The following is a 20,365-nucleotide window of genomic DNA, read 5'->3' on the forward strand; positions in this document are numbered from 1 at the left end:
TAGCGGGCAGGTAGGGTCTCAGTCTGCGTACCAGATGGAGCTGGTAAACAGCTGCCCTGGACACAGAGTTGACCTGCGCCTCCATGGACAGCTGTGAGTCCAAAATGACTCCCAGGCTGTGCATCTGGTCCTTCAGGGGCACAGTTGCCCCATTCAGTTGCCCCACACCCACCCGCCCCCTGTCCCCCCAAAACAGTACTTCTGTCTTGTCAGGATTCAACCTCAATCTGTTAGCTGCCATCCCAGAATCCCTGACAGATGGCCATGCAACCTCTGTTTAAAAGTCTCTGATGAAGGAGAGGTCACCACCTTCCCAGGTGGTCTGTTCCACTGTCCAACAGCCCTTAGCATATGAAAGTTCTTCCTAACATTCAGTTGGAATCTTCTTTCTTGTCATTTGAGTCCATTGGTTTGGGTCCTGCCCCCTGGAGCAGGAGAAAACCTGCTTGCTCCATCTTCTGTGTGACAGCCCTTCGCAGATATTTGAAGATGGCTCTCACATCAACTCTCAGGGCTTCTTCACACTTTGGACCTGTGCTTTCTAGGCTTTAAATCTTCATGTCCAAGTATTCTTTTTTGTTGTTGCTCCAGAGCTTTCCCTGCAAAAAAACAAAACCCCTAACCCCAGTCTTTAAAGCTGAACTGAAACAAATGGCGATGCACAGATCACTGTTTGCTCCAATTCAGCGGTAAAGATGGTTTGCACAGGGATAGCAAAAACAAGAGCGCTTGGACTCAGAGCTTTAATGCTGGAAAGCACAGAGGAAAAGTAAGTATGGACAAGTTCTTAGCCTTCTCTTCTCCAGGCTGAACATACCTAACTCATTCAACCCTTTAGCAGAGGGTTTGTTCCACCACCTTCGTACCAAGCTATGCACATTTTCTTTGAGCCGAGATAGACATGTATTCTACGTGCTTGTTTTGGCGTTTCCAAGGGCACAGCACACACAAAAATGTTATGAAAATCCACCAAGGAGGTTTGACAGCCGACGGTGGCAGGATGCAAAAATCTGAACACACCGATTCCGGGTCTGTGACGGCTCAACAATGCCAAAAACCGAGTCTCTGAAAAGCATCCTGTATGCTTTTGTGTGAGCAGGTATTAGCTGAGAATGGGCTCCCCAAACTCTACTTCGATATTTTTAGGCATGACGCACTGGGAGAAGCATCAAGTTATTTTTACGAGGGTGCTCATCAATCATGTAATGACACAGCCATCAAAATAAAAGAGCAGATAAATGAATGCAGGCAATGGCAAGGACATGCCTGGAGCCTGGGCTGTGGGGTTTAATGACCCCAGATTGGGCTCCGATATGAAGAGCCTTTCTTCGTTGGACGTTGGGCTACCCTTCTCTCAGTCACTCCACACCTCTGCTTAGCAACCATCAATCATAATTAATTAGCAATGTGGTAATTAATCTTGCCGAAGAAGGTGTTCTCCCTGGATAATCATCTCCTACTGACCAAGAACTGCAAGAGTTTGTCCCTGTTAGGGATTGGCCCTCCAATTATTGCATCACAATCGGCTGCTATTTTGCAGGGTGGGGAAGTCTACTCACCTCAGTCGGATTGACTGGGGTTGGAAGGCTCTGTGCAAAATGGGAAATGGTTGCCTTCAACACGTCCCTAAACTGCTTGACGTCTTGGCTGGAGAGTGAGGAGAGGCTGTGGCGCGATGGGTCAGTGTGTCTGGTGGTTAACCAGAAGGTTGGTGGTTCAAGCCCACCCAGGGATGGCTGTGGGCAGAATTCCTGCATTGCAGAGGGTTGGACTAGATGACCCTTGCTCCTCTTATGACTCGACAATTCTAGGGCCACCCTCCCCCCTTCAAATACGGTGTAGTTCAGAAGCGGTCCTAGGTATTGCAATGTTGAATCATAGAGCTGGAGGGAGCTTTGCAGGCCAGCAGTGGGAAACCTCTGCCCCATGGGCCTTATTAGACTCTCCAGGCTCCCCCATTTGGCCCATGCAGCCATGTTGGATGAGCAACATTCACGTGTTCTATACCTTACATCATATTAATCATGTCCGCTGTGGGACAGGCAAAGGCACGGCTTCCCTGCCAAAAGCAGGGGCTTCCAGGATCCACCAAGCAGCTGATCATCAGCACTTGCAAAGAAATGATGGGGTTTAGCAAGTGTCACTGATCAGCTGATTTGGCAAGGCTGGTCAACTGATTGTCGGCACCTGCAAGGCGATGGGAATACAGGATGTCTGTTGACTGGAGAGGAACATAGCATAACATATTTCTGCCTTGCTTGCCTTCTTCTGAGCTGCGTCTCTGCAGAAGCAGCCTAGAGCAACCTTTGCCAAGCTGGTGCTCCCCATGGCGGGAGTGGCAGTCCAAAACATCTGGAGGGGGCACCCACAAGACTGCCAAGACTGGTTGGGGGTGTTAGTGGGGCAACACATTTCTCTTTTTCATTTGAGTTGCCAGCCAACTCCTCAGAGATTAGGAGGCTAGTTTGTCGGCTGTCCGATCACCCAGGTGGGCAGAGAGCGCTGAGGACATTCCAGCATCCAAACAGGCTGATTCAGATTCCTTTGGGATCAGAAGCAGTCCTCCTTTTGCAAGGAGGCAGTTCTCCTTGATGCTTAACTCTGTCAGCTGCCCAAATTCACTTCCAAGTCTTTCTGCAGCTTCTTTCTCCAGACGCCCATTAATTTTCCTTTGGAGGACTCACTTGTCTGATCTGCTAACGCTTTCCACTCCCAATCAGTCCAGCCCCTCAAACTCCACCAGATCTCTCCCTCTCTCTCTGTCTCGGCACCAGACCCCTTTCAGCCTCTCTCGAAACATCGTACTGCATTAGCAGCCGAGACAAAGAGCCCTGCACAGGCACCACTTCTCCTTTCATTCCCTCTTCCCGTTGACTGATTTTCTTTTTATTAACCAGCTTTGGAGGGAACAATCCCAAAGACATCCCCCCCCCGCCTTGTCACACTTTTTAAAAACTAAAAAAAAACCCTCCTTTTAATCAACCCTTCTTCCTTTTTTGTCCTGCAGCTCATTGCCTGTCCTTCCCTCTCCCTTCTCAAGAGCTTGAAATAAATTGATTTCCTTGAAAAGGATGCGGAGATAACAGGGCTATCAATTAATAATCCCGAGTGGCGTAATAATAATAATAAAAAAGAGTCGGGGTCGCTATGGACTTCTTTTTTAGAATGCAAATATCACCTTTTTATTCATGAGTTCTTAAGAGACGTTGGATGAAAACTGGTGGGAGTGGAGAGCCTGGGTTCACTGGGGGGAGAGAGAGATGGAGTCTATTATTTTGTCCAATAGTACTTTTGGGTAATAAAGTGCTTCTTAGGATTCCTTCCTGAATGGATTCAGGAAATGGTGGTGTGTGGGGTGCTTGAGAAAGATGGAGGGGGGAGTGGGATTAAAGGCGTTCATGGAGCTTAGTTATGCTGGCTACTGGGCAGTGGCGTAGCGTGGGTTGTCAGCACCCGGGGCAAGGCAAGTAATTTGCGCCCCCTAACCCGTGGATTTGCGCCCCCTAACCCTAACCCCCAGATGTTGCGCCTGGTGCGACCGGCCCCCCTGCACCCCCCACGCTACGCCACTGCTACTGGGCCAGCTTCACTCTTCTCACCAACTCCAGCTACCCTTTTAAATGACCAAATCTCCCTCCCTTTACACCTCAGTTACCTTGCCCCCTCACAGCTTCCCCCCAAGCCTTTCCCTTCTCCCCCAAGCCCCACCCCCTTTTAAATGGGTGGGGAGGTGCTTCACAGAACGCCTTGCTAAACTGCTATAGGGGAAAGTGCAAAAAACCCCCACAAATGTATGCATTGTGAAAAGGACGTACCAAAATGCATTGCTGGCTTGCAACAATGTGCGTATATGTCAAAATTACATACAGAAATGTGTACATCGGAATAAATCCTATGCCTATGTTCATGAAACGAATACGCATAACTGCATTATATATCGGGAAACAGCCTGCAGAAATGTGTGCTGTAGTCAAAACTGCACACACAAAAAGTTAAATTTGCATTAAATTGCCGATTAATCTTGATGAGTTTTTTTGTATTTTTTAAATTGCAAATTGGAGAATTTTAAATTGCAAACTGGAGAATTTAGGCCTGGAAAAAAAAATGAGACACTGAAGGAAAAGGGTTTCCTGGGATGCTCCCTCTGGGTGCATTGACAGTTTAAATAAGTTCTCAATGTATTTAAATGTGTAGCATAAATTTCCTCTTGTTAAATCACCACTGCTTTTCATGTGTGCATGACAATGATCCCCCCCTTTCCTGTTTGTACAGGTGGTAGCCTTTCCAAGCAAGACTGGACGATCCAGTGGCCGGCAACGACTGAGACGGGCAAGGAGAACAACCCTGTGTGCCAATCGGAATCCATGCAGTGGATTCGAACCCACCTCTCTCCGAGCCCCAAAGCTCAGTCCAAATGCATCCAGCACCACTGCCACTCGACCTTGCCGCATGGACCGGTGTATGCCCATGTGGACAGGCTGACCGTGGAAGGCTTCCCAGGGCTGTGCCCGCCACTGGAGTCTGGCCACCGCTCCTTGCCCCCTTCCCCACGGCAGCGGCATGGTGCACATACCCCGCCACGCACCCCTAACATCGTCACCACCATGACGCCGCCAGGCACACCGCCGGTCAGGAGGAGGAACAAGGTGAAGCCCCCGGGAACGCCACCCCCATCCTCCCGGAAACTCATCCACCTTTTCCCAGGCTTCACCACCTTGCACCGCAGCAAGTCCCATGAATTCCAGCTGGGCAATCGAGTGGATGAGGCTCACACACCCAAGTAAGTGGACTGAGGAGGGAATATGTGCATGGACAACACGGGTGGAGAAGGGCGAGGTGGGCTTGTCTCCCATGGAGTGTGTGGGGGTGCTAGGTTGCTGATCAGAAGGTTGGCGGCTCAAATCCCTGCGATGGGGTGAGCTCCCATTGCTCTGTCCCAGCTCCTGCCAACCTAGCAGTTCGAAAGCACGCCAGTGCAAGTAGATAAATAGGTACCACTGCAGCGGGAGGGTAAACAGCGTGCACTCTGGTTTCCGTCATGGTGTCCCGTTGTGCCAGAAGCGGTTTAGTCCTGCTGGCCACATGAACCAGAAAGCTGTCTGTGGACAAACGCTGGCCCCCTTGGCTTTAAAGTGAGATGAGTTCTGCAACCCCATAGTTGCCTTTGACTGGACTTAACCATCCAGGGGTCCTTTACCGTTACTTCTTTTTATAATCCCTGTATCCGCAATGGACCTATTGATGGCAATAATACATTGATGTAGCACTTTCCAGCATTAAAATACCGCTACTTCTACTAGCACCACCGCCGCCGCAATTTATATATACTGTATATATGTTTCTTTCTTTCGTAAATGAGAGCTTTAGTTTCGGGGAACAGCAGCCTGGGGGAGAGTAGGCCTGCTGGTCACGTACCCACCTCTATGTGATGAGGTGAGGGAGACAGGGTGCTTGTTATTGCACAGTTTTATTTGTAGGTGTTTCTATTGGTTCAAGTGCTCTTATAGGCTGGCTGTGTACTTAGGAACAATCCAAAGAAGGTGCAAAGTTTGGAAGGAGGAGGATACATAGGTGAAAACCCCACCCGCCGGTCAGAGCTGCATGCCGGGAGCTTCTCTGTGGCTGCTTCCACCTGCGCCCCTTGGCCGTCATTGAAAGATGGGATGTAAAGATAACGAACCCTTTTGCCTTCCATTTCGTGCATCGGTTTCTTTCAAACGAGCAGGAGGCAGGCCATTTAGCCACCAGAGCTTGGCAGTGCCACATACTCTGGGACGCTGATGGGGTTGCCAGCTCATTAGGTCCGAATGTGGCCTCCTCAGAGGAGAAGGGCTCTCCGTTCCTTCTAATGAACTGTTCCACATCAACAGGGGTGGTGTTGTGGGTTGGGGGAGCACCTCCCAGCCACTCTGTCCCTTCTCTCAGCCATTATAGATATTTTCCATCTCTTGCTCTCGCTGCACTTAAAAAAGTTGTCAAGCAATGTAGTCTCTCTCTCTCTCTCTCTCTCTCTCTCTGATGAATTTTCTTTTGTGTCTTTGTCAGCGACAACATTTGTTATTTTGTATTTTGTGCAGGGACAGGGGTGAGGAACTGCCAGCCCAGGGGCCAAACAGAGCACTTCAGGCCTCTCTGCCTAGACCTCGGTGCTCTCTCCAGGCTGCACCCTCTCCTCAACCACACCCTGCCACTCCTGCCTCGCAAGGGCCCTTGCGGGTGACCACATAGTAGTCTGCATGTTGTAGGCATGGCCTACATGCAGACAATGAGTCCCATAGCTGGTGAAGCCTGGAAATCAGGACCATGGACAGGAAATCAGGACCATGGACAGCTCCCTGTGCATTCAGGCCACATACAAGCGCACACAGGCTATGATGTTGCTCCAGCTAGGTTCTGTGTCTCTGAGGTCTTAAGTCTAGGGTGGGGAGCCTCAAGGGTGGGGGCCAAATGCGCCCCCCCCAAGCCTCCCCATCTGGCCCTCATGACTCTCCCCAGGCACACTGCCTCTCTAGCTCTGCTTCACACACGGCTCAAGTGTTTTAGCCTGGCTGGAAATAAACTTGCCACTTGTCTGGATGGAGGATAGAGAAGGGTGTGCAAGTCTCTGTAGAGAAGCTAGGCTACTGTACAAAGGTGACATTCCTATCTGTTGCTCTTCCCACTTTTGCCTCTGCCTCCGCCTACAGCTCACATGTGGCCCCCCCCGAAGGGAATGCGACGCTTGGGCTGAGAAAAGTTATCCAGCCCTGATACAGGAGGTGTAAACGGCCTCTTAAGGAGCAGATGTCCCACTGACTACCACTGAGGATGGTTTTGTCTTCTTGGTGTGTTTCTCAGAAGTTTCTGGTCAGCTCTATGAGATGCCGGACTCGGTACTGGTTAGACCTTTGGTCTGATGCAGCAGTGCTTCCCCCTAGGTTCTTATGCTTGATCAATCTAGATAGTTCATTAAGTTCCAAATCTGGATTAACTATTAAGTATACTTGGTGGTGGGATGCGGGTGGCGCTGTGGTCTAAACCACAGAGCCTAGGGCTTGCCAATCAGAAAGTCAGCGGTTCGAATCCCCGCAACGGGGTGAGCTCCTGCTGCTCGGTCCCTGCTCCTGCCAACCTAGCAGTTTGAAAACACGTCAAAGTGCAAGTAGATAAATAGGTACCGTTCCAGCAGGAAGGTAAACGGCGTTTCTGTGTGCTGCTCTGGTTCACCAGAAGCGGCTTAGTCATGCGGGCCACATGACCCAAAAGCTGTACACTGGCTCCCTTGGCTAGTAAAGCGAGATGAGCGCCGCAATCTCAGAGTCGTCCGCGACTAGACCTAATGGTCAGGGGTCCCTTTACCTTTACCTATACTTGGTGGTGCAGGGCCCAGTGAACCAGGGATTTCTTTCTTCACTATGAGAGCCACATTTCCTTCTGGGGAACCTTCCAAGGGCCACATGCCAATGGGGGCAGCAGAGGCAAAAGCAGGTGGGCCAATGAACTTACATTCAGTCTTTGTACAGTAGGCTAGATTCTAAACACACATACACACATTTGTCTCTCTCTCTCTCCTTACCTCCACTTTCCAGGCAAGAAAAAAGCACAACCAGGGTGCAAAGCCACGGCACACAGCAAGCCTTAGCTCCTGACTTTCTGCTTGCTCTCCTGCCCATCTTTAGGGAAGGGGTTATCATGAGTCTGGTTCACAGAGATCTGATCTTGAAGCCTAAACTCCTGGCTGCTAGATTAGAAACTTCCTGTTCTTGGAAGGATCTCTGCTGATTCTTGCTGTGTAAAAGGGTCTGGCCATTGGCTCTAAATGAGACATGAACATGGGTTGCTGGCAGAGAAATGAGCAGAGACAAGTTCTCTGAGACGGGAGTTCAGTTCATCATGTATGTTACTAACAAAGATAAGACACCCCATCTCCCCCTTTGGTTTGACTCAACAGTTTCAGCCAGACTTGCCATTTCAGAATGCAAACTATTTTGCCCCATTCTCTGTCCATCATTATTCAACCCATTTCCCCACCTTGTGCTTGTGCTCTGTGTCACTACGATGATTTTGTATCACCTTGAGCTTATGCAAAAATCGTTCAACAAAAACCTTTTTTTTAAAAAAAACAAACAAATAAAAAACAAAGACATATTCTATTCAGGCACAAACACCCAAGGAGGTTGCGAAGCAGGGTGTGGCCTGGGTGAAATTCCAGGGGCCAGGTAGCGATGCCTGGGGTCCACTTTGAGTCTGATGAAGACTCTCCTCCTGAATCCGGTCTGAAGTCTTTCTCCCATCTCTTGTGGCTCATTCTGGATGTCTGAAGCATTGCCACCATTTAATTAGATTGCTCTCTCTGTGTGTGCTGGTGTGGGAGTCTGAGGCCTCCTTTCCCCTCTGTAATTAAATGTTTCAGGTGAGCTCGAGTGAGGCTCTGGGCGCGACAACCAGGATGGGAGGTAATCAAGCATTTCCAGTTGTTAATTGCGCAAGGGGACCCTGGAGCCCCCCCCCGCCAGCTCTGTTCCAGCCGGCTAGACCCCCCCCTACACACTTCTCCCTTTCGGCGGGACTCTGGCGCTCGAGGTCAGGCTACCTTAATTTACAATTAGCGAGATGCAGCCCCTCCGCAAGCCCCGGTTCCAAGAGGAGAATCCCCCGTAGGCAGCGGAGTTTATTAAGCTAAATTAATCGAGGGGAGAGAAAACAAATATCAAAGTGTGTTCTGGTACCCCGGCATCCAACCAAGGGCTCATTGCTTCTATGCAGGGAGGAGAGATGTCTGGAAAGGACCCAGAAGCTCCTCGGTGGAAGAGTGGAGGTTAATTTACTCTAATGGGGCTTAATGATTTTCAGGAGGCAGCCACCGAATCTTGCCTTCTAATCCCATTAGTGTTTTCGGGATCATAATTAGCGCATTAAAGGGAGGGCGTCTCCCCCCCCCACTTCTATCCTGCAGAATCACACAGATGCTCCTGCTGCAGTTTACAATGCTTTCCGTTGCGAACTTTGGTTTTGAGTACAGGGAAGGATGGGCTTTGCTGCAAGGGCTGAAGGATGCAAGAAGAACTCTGCTAGATCAGAATAATGGCCCATCTGGCACAATGTCCTGTTCTCACAGTGGCCAACCAAGATGCCTATGGGAACCCACAAACAGGACCTGAGCATGAGAGCGCACACCCCTCCTGTGGCTTCCAGCTACCAGGATGAGCAGAGCATAGCCATCATGCCTAGCAGTCATTGATAGTTCTCTCCAAGAATTTGTCCAAATGCTCTTTTAAATTCATCCAAGTTGGTGGCCATCAGTGCCTCTTGTGGCAGGGAGTTCCATAGTCCAACTATGCTCCATGAAGAAGTCATGTCTTTTACAGGTCTCAAATCTTCCAACATTGGAAGTCTACGAGTTTCAGTGTTAGGATAGAGGGAGTTTTTTCCCCTTTCCCTTTCTCCATGAAAAGACTCAAATACTGCAGCTTTTCCTCATAGGGAATCACTTCATCATCTTGGTTGCCCTTTCATGAACCTTTCCCAACTCTTCAATATCCTTTGTCTGGTGAGGTGACCAGAACTTTGGACAGTATTCCTGAAACGAGGGAGATTCTGGTTGTACAGAGGCTTCTGCAATGCAGTCTTCTATGTCAAAGAGACACCCTTAAGCTGGGGTGGGGTGGGAATGGGACTTTAGTTCCCATTTAAAGATTATGTGGAAGACAGCCCTAGGTCATTTGACCAGTTAGTTCTCTTTCCCCTCCTGTAAAAACTCTATGCAAGACACTTGTTTAAAGAACACATATCGTACTTTTCCATGTATAACACGCTCCTGTGTATAAGATGCCCATTATTTTGGGGGACAAAAATTAAAGAAAATGGGGGGAGATGGCCCAAAGTTGTTGAGCTTTTTTGGGGAGAATTGACCCCCGCCATTTTTTACTTTCTTTAGGAGTAAAAAAAACCCCTCGTCTAATACACGGAAAAGTACGGTAACTTTTACTTAGTGTATTTGCAGTTGCAGATTGAATACCATGTTTTCCTGTGTATAAGATGATGTTCTTTGCTAAAAAAAAAAAATAGTTAGAAATTGGGGGTCGTCTTATACACGGATGGTGAATGTACAGGGGTTTTGGCTTGGACTTTGGCGTGGGTTGCCTGGGCTCGTGTTTGGGCACGGGTGGGTTGGTGGTGGACGGGGTGGGGGGCGGACAATCGCCAAAAGAAAGCTCAACAACCTTTTTTTGTGCTATCGTTCTGAAAAAGCTGTCCGGATGTTTACCACTTGAAATATGGCAGCTCTAACTTTGGGGGACCTTTGCAAAAAAAAGCTCAATTTCTCTGACCATCGCTTATGTTTAAATATGCAGTACTAAATATCCCAATGCTTTGAATATTTAAGAAAATATTGAACTTGTTCTGTTTGATGTTTAAAATATTGATTTATTAATTTTGGGTTCAAAATCCCACAGCACTGAGACCCTGGACTGGTTTTGTGTTTCTGAGGCTGGCCCTGAAGGTGATTCCCATTCTGATTCAGAGTCCTCATTCGCATCCCCAGAAGAAAGGGGACCAGACTTATGGGGCCATCATGGCCTACGTGGGCCTGCCCTTGAAGGTTGTCCAGAGACCTCAACTTGTCCCAATATCACCAGCCGGTTGTCTCCTAACCACTCTCAGCCCCCTTAACAATCTACAACTCCCAGGATTCTTTGAGGGAAGCCACAACTGTTCATAAAATGGCAAATATTGCTTGCAGGGCCGGCCCATGCACAAGGCAAGGTGAGGCAACTGCTTCAGGGGGCAGGATCTACAAAGGGCAGCACATCTGGCCTCCAAGTAAGGCAGGGGTCAGCAAACTTTTTCAGCAGGGGGCCGGTCCACTCTCTCTCAGACCTTGTGGGGGACTGGACTATATTTTGAAAAAAATATATGAATGAATTCCTATGCCCCACAAATAACCCAGAGATGCATTTTAAATAAAAGGGCACATTCTACTCATGTAAATGCACGCTGATTCCCGGACCGTCCATGGGCCAGATTTAGAAGGTGATTGGGCAGGATCTGGCCCCCAGGTCTTAGTTTGCCTACCCATGAAGTAAGGCATCACTTGTTGCTGCCACAGTGGCAGTGATGCCTGTGGACTGATCTGCTGCCTCCTCAGGAGATATGCCCCCCCATGCTGCCCCACAGGACTCATGATGGGACCCTGTGCCTATGACTTTGCCACTATGCAGCTGTGTATAGGTCTTTGCACACCATAGCCAGCAACTTGTTATTTTGCTCGGTAAATGCCAATTGCAGACGTTGATTGATAGGGATCAGCAGAATGCAGCAGGGGCTTCTGTGCGCTCCCTGTATGGTTTTATTGTTCCCTTCCTCTGATTTCTCAATCAACGGAGATGGTTATTTTATTACAAATTTATTGGGAATTGAAGGCCTTTTGGTTTAATGTCTAAATGACCCAGCGCTGGTTCTCTGGAGCACCAGAATATTCTAATTAGCCTTTGCGTTTCTGGCTTGATGGTGATTGGCAATCACGAAATGCTTAAAAAAGACCCAAGGAAGTCATAAGGTGCTTTTCATATATTACCGGCGCTTCCTCTCAGCCTCATCTGTTTTCCAGGCCACCGCTCTGTTGATGATTACGGACGGGGGGATTTCTGAAAGCCCAAGGAACCTTTTCAGGACTAATGTTCCAGACCTTGGCATTATGGTCAACAGCCGTAATTTGGGCAACGCAATTCATTATTGTAAGCAGTAACCCACTGGCTTCATTTTGTAGAAGAGGGTCCTTAAGTCTAAAACAGTTAGAACAGGGGTCAGCAAACTTTTTCATCAGGGGGCCGGTCTACTGGCCCTCAGACCTTGTGGGGAGGCCGGACTATATTTTGAAAAAAGAAGAAGAAGAAATTCCTTTGTCCCACAAATAACCCAGAGATGCATTTTAAATAAAAGGACACATTCTACTCATGTAAAAACACGCTGATTCCTGGACTGTCCACGGGCTGGATTGAGAAAGCGATTGGGCCGGATCCGTCCCCCGGGTCTTAGTTTGCCTACCCATGAGTTAGAAGCTACACATCAGGCCACTTCAGAAATTAATTGAAAAGTCTGGTTCGTCCAAATAAGTTGGGGTTAAAGTGTAGTTTATGAATCTGACGTGTGTGTGTGTGTGTGTGTGTGTGTGTGTCTGTCTGTCTGTTTGCCTAAGAGTTTTCAAAGTCTGGACAGAACTTGGGACGGTAATTCATTTAAAACCAGGAGTGGATGCTTCTGATCTCTTACCGTGGTTCATGAATGAGGCAGTCTAGGAAGGGGAAATGTCAGGGACTGGACTGAGGAGGTATGGTGGAGACCCCCCCCTTCTCCTGCACTTCCCAGAGAAGAGGGAGACAGTATAGATTTAGAACAGTGGTTTGCAGAAGGTCTTGGTTAAGAGGCTGCAGAGGGGAGAAGCTGGGAAATATTGGGAGGGGAGCAGGAAGAAGAGGAAGAAGCACCAGGGGAGAGACAGCTGACAGACTCAGTGTCTTTCGAAAGCATCCCAGACCCCCCTTCTCCCAGAACCCGGCAGGCAAGGTGAACAGAGAGCTCAGAGGCAGAAAGCACAGATCTGCCAACGTAGGGATGACATGTAATAAGAGAGATGGAGGGGGTGGGGCTTTACTCGGAGCAACGCCATTACTGCAAGAGAGGCACTTTTCAAAGTCTCTCTCTGTGAATATTGAATAAAAGACTTGGTAAGAACTCTTCTTGCCTAGTTACAGGGAACCAGGCAGAGGGCCTTCTCGGTAGTGGCGCCCACCCTGTGGAATGCCCTCCCACCAGATGTCAAAGAGAAAAACAACTACCAGACTTTTAGAAGACATCTGAAGGCAGCCCTGTTTAGGGAAGCTTTTAATGTTTGATGCTTTATGGTATTTTAATATTTTATTGGAAGCAGCCCAGAGTGGCTGGGGAAGCCTGGCCAGATGGGCAGAGTATAAATAATAAATTATCATCATCATCATCATCATCATCATCATCATCATCATCATCATCTAATTCTTGGCTCCCCACCATGGGAGGAATCAGTTTCCCTGAACCCTGACAGAAACAGAGGGTGGTGATGGTAGACCTAAGATCTCTCCCCCTCTCCTGCAGCCACCATTAAAACTGCAGTCCTCAAGGGCAGCAGCTGCTTGCAAATGTGCTGGTGAATCGAGGGCAGCCATTCCCAGCTCCCCTGAGGTGTATGTTTGGGAGGGGCAAAGGGTACCCAGCTTCAGCGGGAGTAACTGATGAGAAGGGATGCGTGGCGCTGTCCATTTCAGTTTTTCTTGCTTTTATTCATTTCCCCCCAGTCTTAAATGCGTTTGCCATAATTTCACACCTGTTTGTATACACACACACACACACACATATTTAAAAAAGGGTTATCTCCAACTTGAATGGCTTTAAAAGAGGATTGGACCAATTCACGGAGGAAGCTAAGTCTGCTGCTGGCTACTAGCTATGATGGGACGCGGGTGGTGCTGTGGGTTAAACCACAGAGCCTAGGACTTGCTGATCAGAAGGTCGGTGGTTCGAATCCTGAAACGGGGTGAGCTCCCGTTGCTTGGTCCCTGCTCCTGCCAACCTAGCAGTTTGAAAGCACGTCAAAGTGCAAGTAGATAAATAGGTACTGCTCCAGTGGGAAGGTAAACGGCATTTTCGTGCGCTGCTCTGGTTCGCCAGAAGCGGCTTAGTCATGCTGGCCACATGACCCGGAAGCTGCACACCGGCTCCCTCGGCCAGTAAAGCGAGATGAGCGCCACAACCCCATTGTCGGCCACGACTGGACCTAATGGTCAGGGGTCCCTTTACCTATTTTACTAGCTATGATGGCTTGGCTCTGCTTCCATGGCTGGAGGCAGTCATGCTTCTGAAACACCAGTTGCGATAAACTACAGGAGGGGAGAGTTGCTCTTGAGCTCAGGTCCTTCTGCAGGTTTCCCTTAGGCCTTTGGTTGGCCACCGTGAGAACACGATGCTCTTATTACATTCTCAAAATTTGTTACCTACCATTTTAGCGTGCATTTCTCTTAATTTTGCACTTCTTTTGCAAGCAGCATTCTCCGTAGGTTGCTTTCCCAAATATAATTATTATTTCATATTAGTTGCTTGTTACGTAGAGGTCCCCAAGTGACTCACAACACAACTAAACCATTAGCACAGATACATTATACCGTAAAAAACCCCAACTCTTTAAAAATACAAATATTTGCATATTTTGTGTGCCTACATTTCTTGGAGAACTGCATTGTAAAAATCAGAGAAGTGGGGATATCGAAGGATGGTTGTATTACAGTGTACATATTGTTTCTGGGAAAGATGAGTTCAGTGGGTTCTCATGAAAATGCAAGCAGAACCCTATTTCTCCCCCATCTTTACCAACTGAAGAGGAAAAAAGGGGATTTTTGCACAAGCCCTGCCCAGTCTCCCTCCCTCCCTCCCCTGCTGCCCACTTAGTCGATATGACGGTGCCGTTGCTGCAATTACCCACACTCTCTGGCCTCTGGCGCACTGCAGGTATGCAATCCCAGTTAATTATCGCTGTGTGGCATCTCTGTCGAGAGGAGCAGAGGTGGTTTTTATTTTATTTCTTTTTCTGATAAAAAAACACAACCCACATGTTTGTGAAGAGGCACTTCTGCGGCCTCCCCCGGCGAGAAGTCTTACCTTCTCTCGCCACTTCTTCAACAGTGAAGCCATGATTGCGAATTTGGATGAGGGTTTTACGTCTCCATGGTGACCCCAGCTGGAATCCAGAGATGCCTGTGTGCAACTGGGATGACACTGGGGTGGCCGGCGGTGGGAGCAACAGGCAATGTCAGGGGTCAGACGTTAAGCAGATGGTGCAGTCATCACCACAGTTTATTTACATCCCTTAGCCTTTGTCAACTTAGGCCCTGTACACCATTGATTTAAAGCATGCTTAAACCACTTTAAACAGTCATGGCTTTCCCCAAGGGTGCTAGGAATTTTTAAGGACACCACTCACAGAGCTACAATTCCCAGAGTCCCCCGCAAAGAGGAATTGTAGCTCCAGGAGGGAACTCAGGCTCTAATTATTTTATTTATTTTTACATTTATATCTTACCTTTCCTCCAAGGAGCTCAATGTGGCACGCATGGCTCCTCCCTTCCCTGTTTTATCCTCACAACAACCCTGTGAGGTAGGTCAGGCTAAGAGACAGTGACTGACCCAAGGTCACCCAGTGAGCTTCATGGTTCACTGGGGATTCAAACTCTGGCCTAGTAATGGAGATCTTGTAGTGAGCAGCAATAATGGGAAAATTTGGAGAGGAGGCAAAAGGTTTAAGGGCTGACAGAGGAAAAATCCTAATGTTTTTAATGTTTTCATGATGTTGGAATGGATTTGAACACTAGGAGATTATATATTGTTATTAACCTTCCTTGATCACATTAGTGAGATCAACAGAGTACCATCCTTTGCAGCTTAAACTTGGAAGATAATATTGATTTAACCTTCTAGAAACAATAATCTAGGATGCTTTCAGGCAGACTGGGTTTTCCTGGTATTACCCATTTTCTCCCCCTTAAAACTAACAATGACACACACATTGTTTTGTGAAGAAATAAAAGTAGTATTTACTTACATACTCTAGGTCTTGAAGCAGTACTTACAGTAGCAAAATGAAGGCAGGTTTAGAAGTACTATACAAGTTACAAAAGCACAAAATGTAAGTTCAAAAATGGTGTCTGAGCTGAAGAGCTCAGACATGCATGTGTGGTCAGCTTGGAAGCATAGTGAAAAAAGAGGTGGTTGCCCAGGAAGGAAGGAAGGATATAGCGTTACAGCTTCCTGCCAAGGCAGACAAAGGAAGTGATCTCACAGAGTTCCCTCTAGCCAATTTTACAGGAAAGCTCCGAGAGCCTCAGCCCCTTCATGTGCCCACCTGGCAAAGCATGAATTATTGGTTTGACTGCAATAATGTCCCACACAGGGATGGGGGATGATTTGGCAAAAAATGGAGGGGGACAGAGAAGCTTGGGGATTTCATTATGAGCCTCTTACCTTTATCCTCCAATAATTCAGGCACTGACAAACCTAGACAGCATCTTAAAAAGCAGAGACATCACCTTGCTGACAAAGGTCTGTACTGGTTTTCCCAGTAGTGATGTATGGAAGTGAGAGCTGGACCATAAAGAAGGCTGATCACCGAAGAATTGATGCTTTTGAATTCTGGTGCTGGAGGAGACTCTTGAGAGTCCCATGGACTGCGAGAAGATCAAACCTATCCATTCTGAGGGAAATCAGCCCTGAGTGCTCACTGGAAGGACAGATTCTGAAGCTGAGACTCCAATACTTTGGTCACCTCATGAGAAGAGAAGACTCTCTGGAAAAGACCCTGATGCTGGGAAAGATGGAGGGCACAAGGAGAAGGGGACAGCAGAGGATGAGATGGTTGGACAGTGTTCTCGAAGCTACAAACATGAGTTTGACCAAACTGCAGGAGGCAGTGGGAGACAGGAGTGCCTGGTGTGCTCTGGTCCATGGGGTCACGAAGAGTCGGACACGACTAAACGACTAAACAACAACAACAATTCAGGCACTGAAGCAAACCCAGCATGTACCCCCTTCTCTGCTTTCAGCCTCATGTCAACCCTGCGAGGTGGATCAAGCTGTGAGAAATGTGTCTAGCTCCAGGCGAAAGAGGGAGCGCAATTGCTGGATGGGAATTTCAACCCTAGTCTTCCTCATCCTAGTACAAGATACATAAGGCAGAGGGTGGGAGACCCTTCAGATGTCGCTGGACTGTATCATTGCTGACCACTAGCCATGCTGATTGGGGTTTATGGAAGCCGGAGGCCAGGGGCATTAAGAGGAACACAGTTTAGTCCCTCCTGCTTTGAACCAGCCTTCTGCCCTGCCGCCTAAATGTTTATGATCATGCCGTGAAGATTCTGGCAATTCCTTTTTGCAGCCCAAAAGGCTCATTTCAGATGCTGATCACTGATTCCTCTTTGGCACGCCTTTCTCATTTGCTTCCTGCATCTCGTCTGGCTTCCTCCAATTCTAACTTTAGTTTCCAGAAGTCACTGAGATTCTGGAGTTTGGAGCTATGTCCGCCTTGTCTGTTTGAGAGGAAGGAACAAGGAGAAAAGTTCTGGTTGGGTTTGTTAACACTCCCTTCAAAGAATCCCCGTTTTTTTTATAATCTGTGGCATATTAAGAAGTTACACTTTGTGCAACAGAAAAGGGAATAATAGATCAGTGAGACTTCCACCTTGAAATTCAACCATCCTGGGGGGAGCCAGGACAAGCAAAGGGATCAATAATTAACTGGCAAGCCTTTGATATGAAGAGCTTCCTTTTTCTAAGGAAATTTCCCCGCTTTCGGTCTTGCCCCTCAGAAGAACAAGAACATGGGGCGGATTATCTCTTCCCCAAGTTCTTTTTGCTTAAAGCGCAGCAAGGCAGTTTAAATCAGCTGCCCTGAGAGTTTCTGAGCTGCGGGGGAGAGAGCTTCTTCTGCCTGGGTCCCGCTTAAGGGTGAAAAAGGCAAATTCCATGCTAGGGATCCCTAGGGAAAGAACTGAAAATAAAACTGCTGGTATCATAATGCCGTTATGCGCATCTGTGGATATCGGACCAAGCCATCAGGCTCTTCCTATGTGCCTATTATTTTATCCATTGAGAATGAGGCTATCAATGGCTACTAAATCAAAGAATCAAAGCAGATGGCTGCAGGGTGGCAGTGCTTGGGGGCTTCCCATCTGGCTGGCCGCTGTGAGAACTGGGTGCTGGACTAGATGGGCCATTGGCCTGTTCCTGCAGGCTCTTTGGATGTCCTTATGTCACACAACATCTCCACCTGCAGAGCTAGGAGTGCCCCACATGCCGTTGTTGCCTTAAGTCAGGGGTCAGCAAACTTGTTCAGCAGGGGGCCGGTCCACTGTCCCTCAGACCTTGTGGAGGGCCAGACTATATTTTGGAAAAAAAAAATGAACGAATTCCTATGCCCCACAAATAACCCAGAGATGCATTTTAAACAACAGCACACATTCTACTCATGTAAAAACACCAGGCAGGCCCCACAAATAACCCAGAGATGCATTTTAAATAAAAGGGCACATTCTACTCATGTAAAAATACGCTGATTCCTAGACCGTCATTGGGCTGGATTTAGAAGGCGATTGGGCTGGATCCGGCCCCCGGGCCTTAGTTTGCCTACCCATGCCTTAAGTGCTGATTGCGAGTGTTCTTTTCACTTCCTTTCACAACATTTATATACCACGTGGTTCATCTTCATCAAACTTTATTACAGTTGCAGACCAGCATCAGATAAAAACATGCGAATAAAGTAAAGCACATGACAAAGAGGAAAGGGATAAAAGATACCGCTTGATTATTAGACTGCTTCATACCCTCTGACATTCCTCAGGCAAAAATAGGGACCTTTCTCACTCCTCCCAACTGACTCTCCTTGCCCCCCCCCCATTTTTAGTTGTCCACCCTCCCCCACAGAGCATTTCCTATCAGAAGAAGGGCGAGTGCCATCACCAGGACGCAGCACAAACACCCCCCACCGTCTTGAGGAAAACCTTAATCCCGATTTGGTTTGATTTTATTCTTTGGTAGAGTAATAGGGACCAAACGGGAAATAGGGGACCAAATAGGGGGACCAAATAGGGACCAAACGGGAAAAGAAATAGGGACCAAACGGGAAGATGGGATGGCTTTTGTAATTCCAGAATTGTCCCTGGAAAATCGGGACGCTTGGTGGGTATGCTGCTTTGAGGGTTTTCACAAAGAGTCCCCACCTCAAATCTCGTTCCCCTGTTCATAGCTGTCAACGTTTCCCTTTTTTTAAGGGAAATTCCCTTATTCCAAATAGGATTCCTTGCAATAAAAGGGAAAAGTTGACAGCTATGCCCCTGTTGGGTGACCTAGAACGTTGCTGGCATGGTTGATGTCCTTCGTAAAGAGGCCTGCTGGGTCTTTGATAGCCAGCAAGGGCAACCTCAGGCCCAGAGCCTCTGTGTGGCCCCACGGGTCTCTTGATTGGGCCCCCAGAGCTCTGAAGAACCAAGACCCCTTTCATTTCCTGGGCTTGCTTTGCGGAGGAGAAACGGCAAGAGTACGAGCTGAGCTCTCCCTCCTGCCTCCCTCTTTCCCTCCCCCAGGAAAGCCTTTTCGTTGAATCCACTGAGCATCGGAAGGTAACACAGCACTGAATTAAACATAGTGGAAACCAGTCAACCTTGCCAGTAACTCTCCTCCCCCATCCATTAAATTGCATCTTTTTATTATTATTTTCCCCCCCACCACAGCATAAAATTAATTTGGGAACAACATGCCTGAAGGGCAAACGGCTCTTTGCTTCGCTGCTTCAATCTTTTATTGAACAAAGAGGCTGGAGCGAGTGCCTGCCTCCTGCGTATTGCGGGAAGCCAAGAGGGTGTGAAAGAGGAATGTGCCCAGGGCAGAGTAGGAGGAGAGACTCAGGTGCAATCCATAGCTTGGATGGCTTGCTGGAAGCTGCATTTGGGGTATGGTTGCTAACTGACCCCTCAAAAGACAACCCCAACCTGGGAGGCTCTTGTGATGGTTATTATTGGTGAACTGCTTTTAATATTGTGCTGTAATAGTCTGTTTCTAATTCTGCAACCATAAGGAGGAAAAGTGGGCAATTAATGATAATAATAAGAATGATAACAACAAATCATCATCATCATCATCATTTCAATTTGTTCACATGGTCCAATATCATCATCTTCTTCTTCTTCTTCTTCTTCTTCTTCTTCTTCTTCTTCTTCACCATCATCCAATCCAATAAAAACACAAGAAATACAATAAATCAGATAGCATTCCATCAGGAGGGGGTACGTCACTTATCTTGCCATAGCAGAATGCCCCTCTGGTCCTGAGTCTTTAGTATACAGTGAAAGGGAGAAGGGAATGGGATTTAAATGTGCATCATGAGGCAGGCAGTTCCCAAGATTGTGGGCACTGCTATGGGAAAGGGCTTGGGCTTTAGCTCCTTCCACTGAACAGGATCATGTACTGCCCCGTGAGAAGTGGAAAGAGGAAAAGAAGCAAAAGATCCATCAAGACTTGCTCCAGCTAGATTATCCTGCCCCCAACCAGGCTCTATATATCTGTTGTAAAGGTAAAGAACCCCTGGATAGTTAAGTCCAGCCAAAGGTGACTATGGGGTTGTGGCGCTCATCTTGCTTTCAGGCCAAGGGAGCAGGTGTTTGTCCACAAACAGCTTTCCAGGTCATATGGCCAGCATGACTAAACTGCTTCTGGTGCAACGGAATACCGTGACGGAAACCAGAAACCATCCCACCATAGCAGTACCTATTTATCTACTTGCACTGGTGTGCTTTCAAACTGCTAGGTTGGC

At 47.9% G+C, this 20,365-nt stretch overlaps 2 protein-coding genes across 3 annotated transcripts in view; both read left to right on the forward strand.

Moving 5' to 3' along the window:
• WSB2 (WD repeat and SOCS box containing 2) overlaps positions 1-20,365 on the forward strand; it is a 349,668-nt gene that overhangs the window by 86,349 nt on the left and 242,954 nt on the right. The gene's annotated exons all lie outside the window — the stretch shown is intronic.
• Positions 1-20,365, forward strand: part of KSR2 (kinase suppressor of ras 2) — a gene marked incomplete at its 3' end in the record, with an annotated part of 188,233 nt that overhangs the window by 49,583 nt on the left and 118,285 nt on the right. Inside the window, exons 1-2 of one of the 2 annotated variants that reach the window (XM_083589987.1) lie at positions 1,661-1,679; positions 4,273-4,780. In XM_083589987.1, the coding sequence (XP_083446113.1) occupies positions 1,676-1,679; positions 4,273-4,780 (512 nt within the window). In that variant the 5' untranslated portion in view covers positions 1,661-1,675. Of the gene's footprint in view, positions 1-1,660; positions 1,680-4,272; positions 4,781-20,365 lie in introns of those variants that run through there. The other variant, XM_083589988.1, reaches the window with a different exon arrangement.

The sequence above is a fragment of the Podarcis filfolensis genome, assembly GCF_964270895.1.
Source record: "Podarcis filfolensis genome assembly, chromosome: 16".
In the NCBI taxonomy this organism is placed as follows: Eukaryota; Metazoa; Chordata; class Lepidosauria; order Squamata; family Lacertidae; genus Podarcis; species Podarcis filfolensis.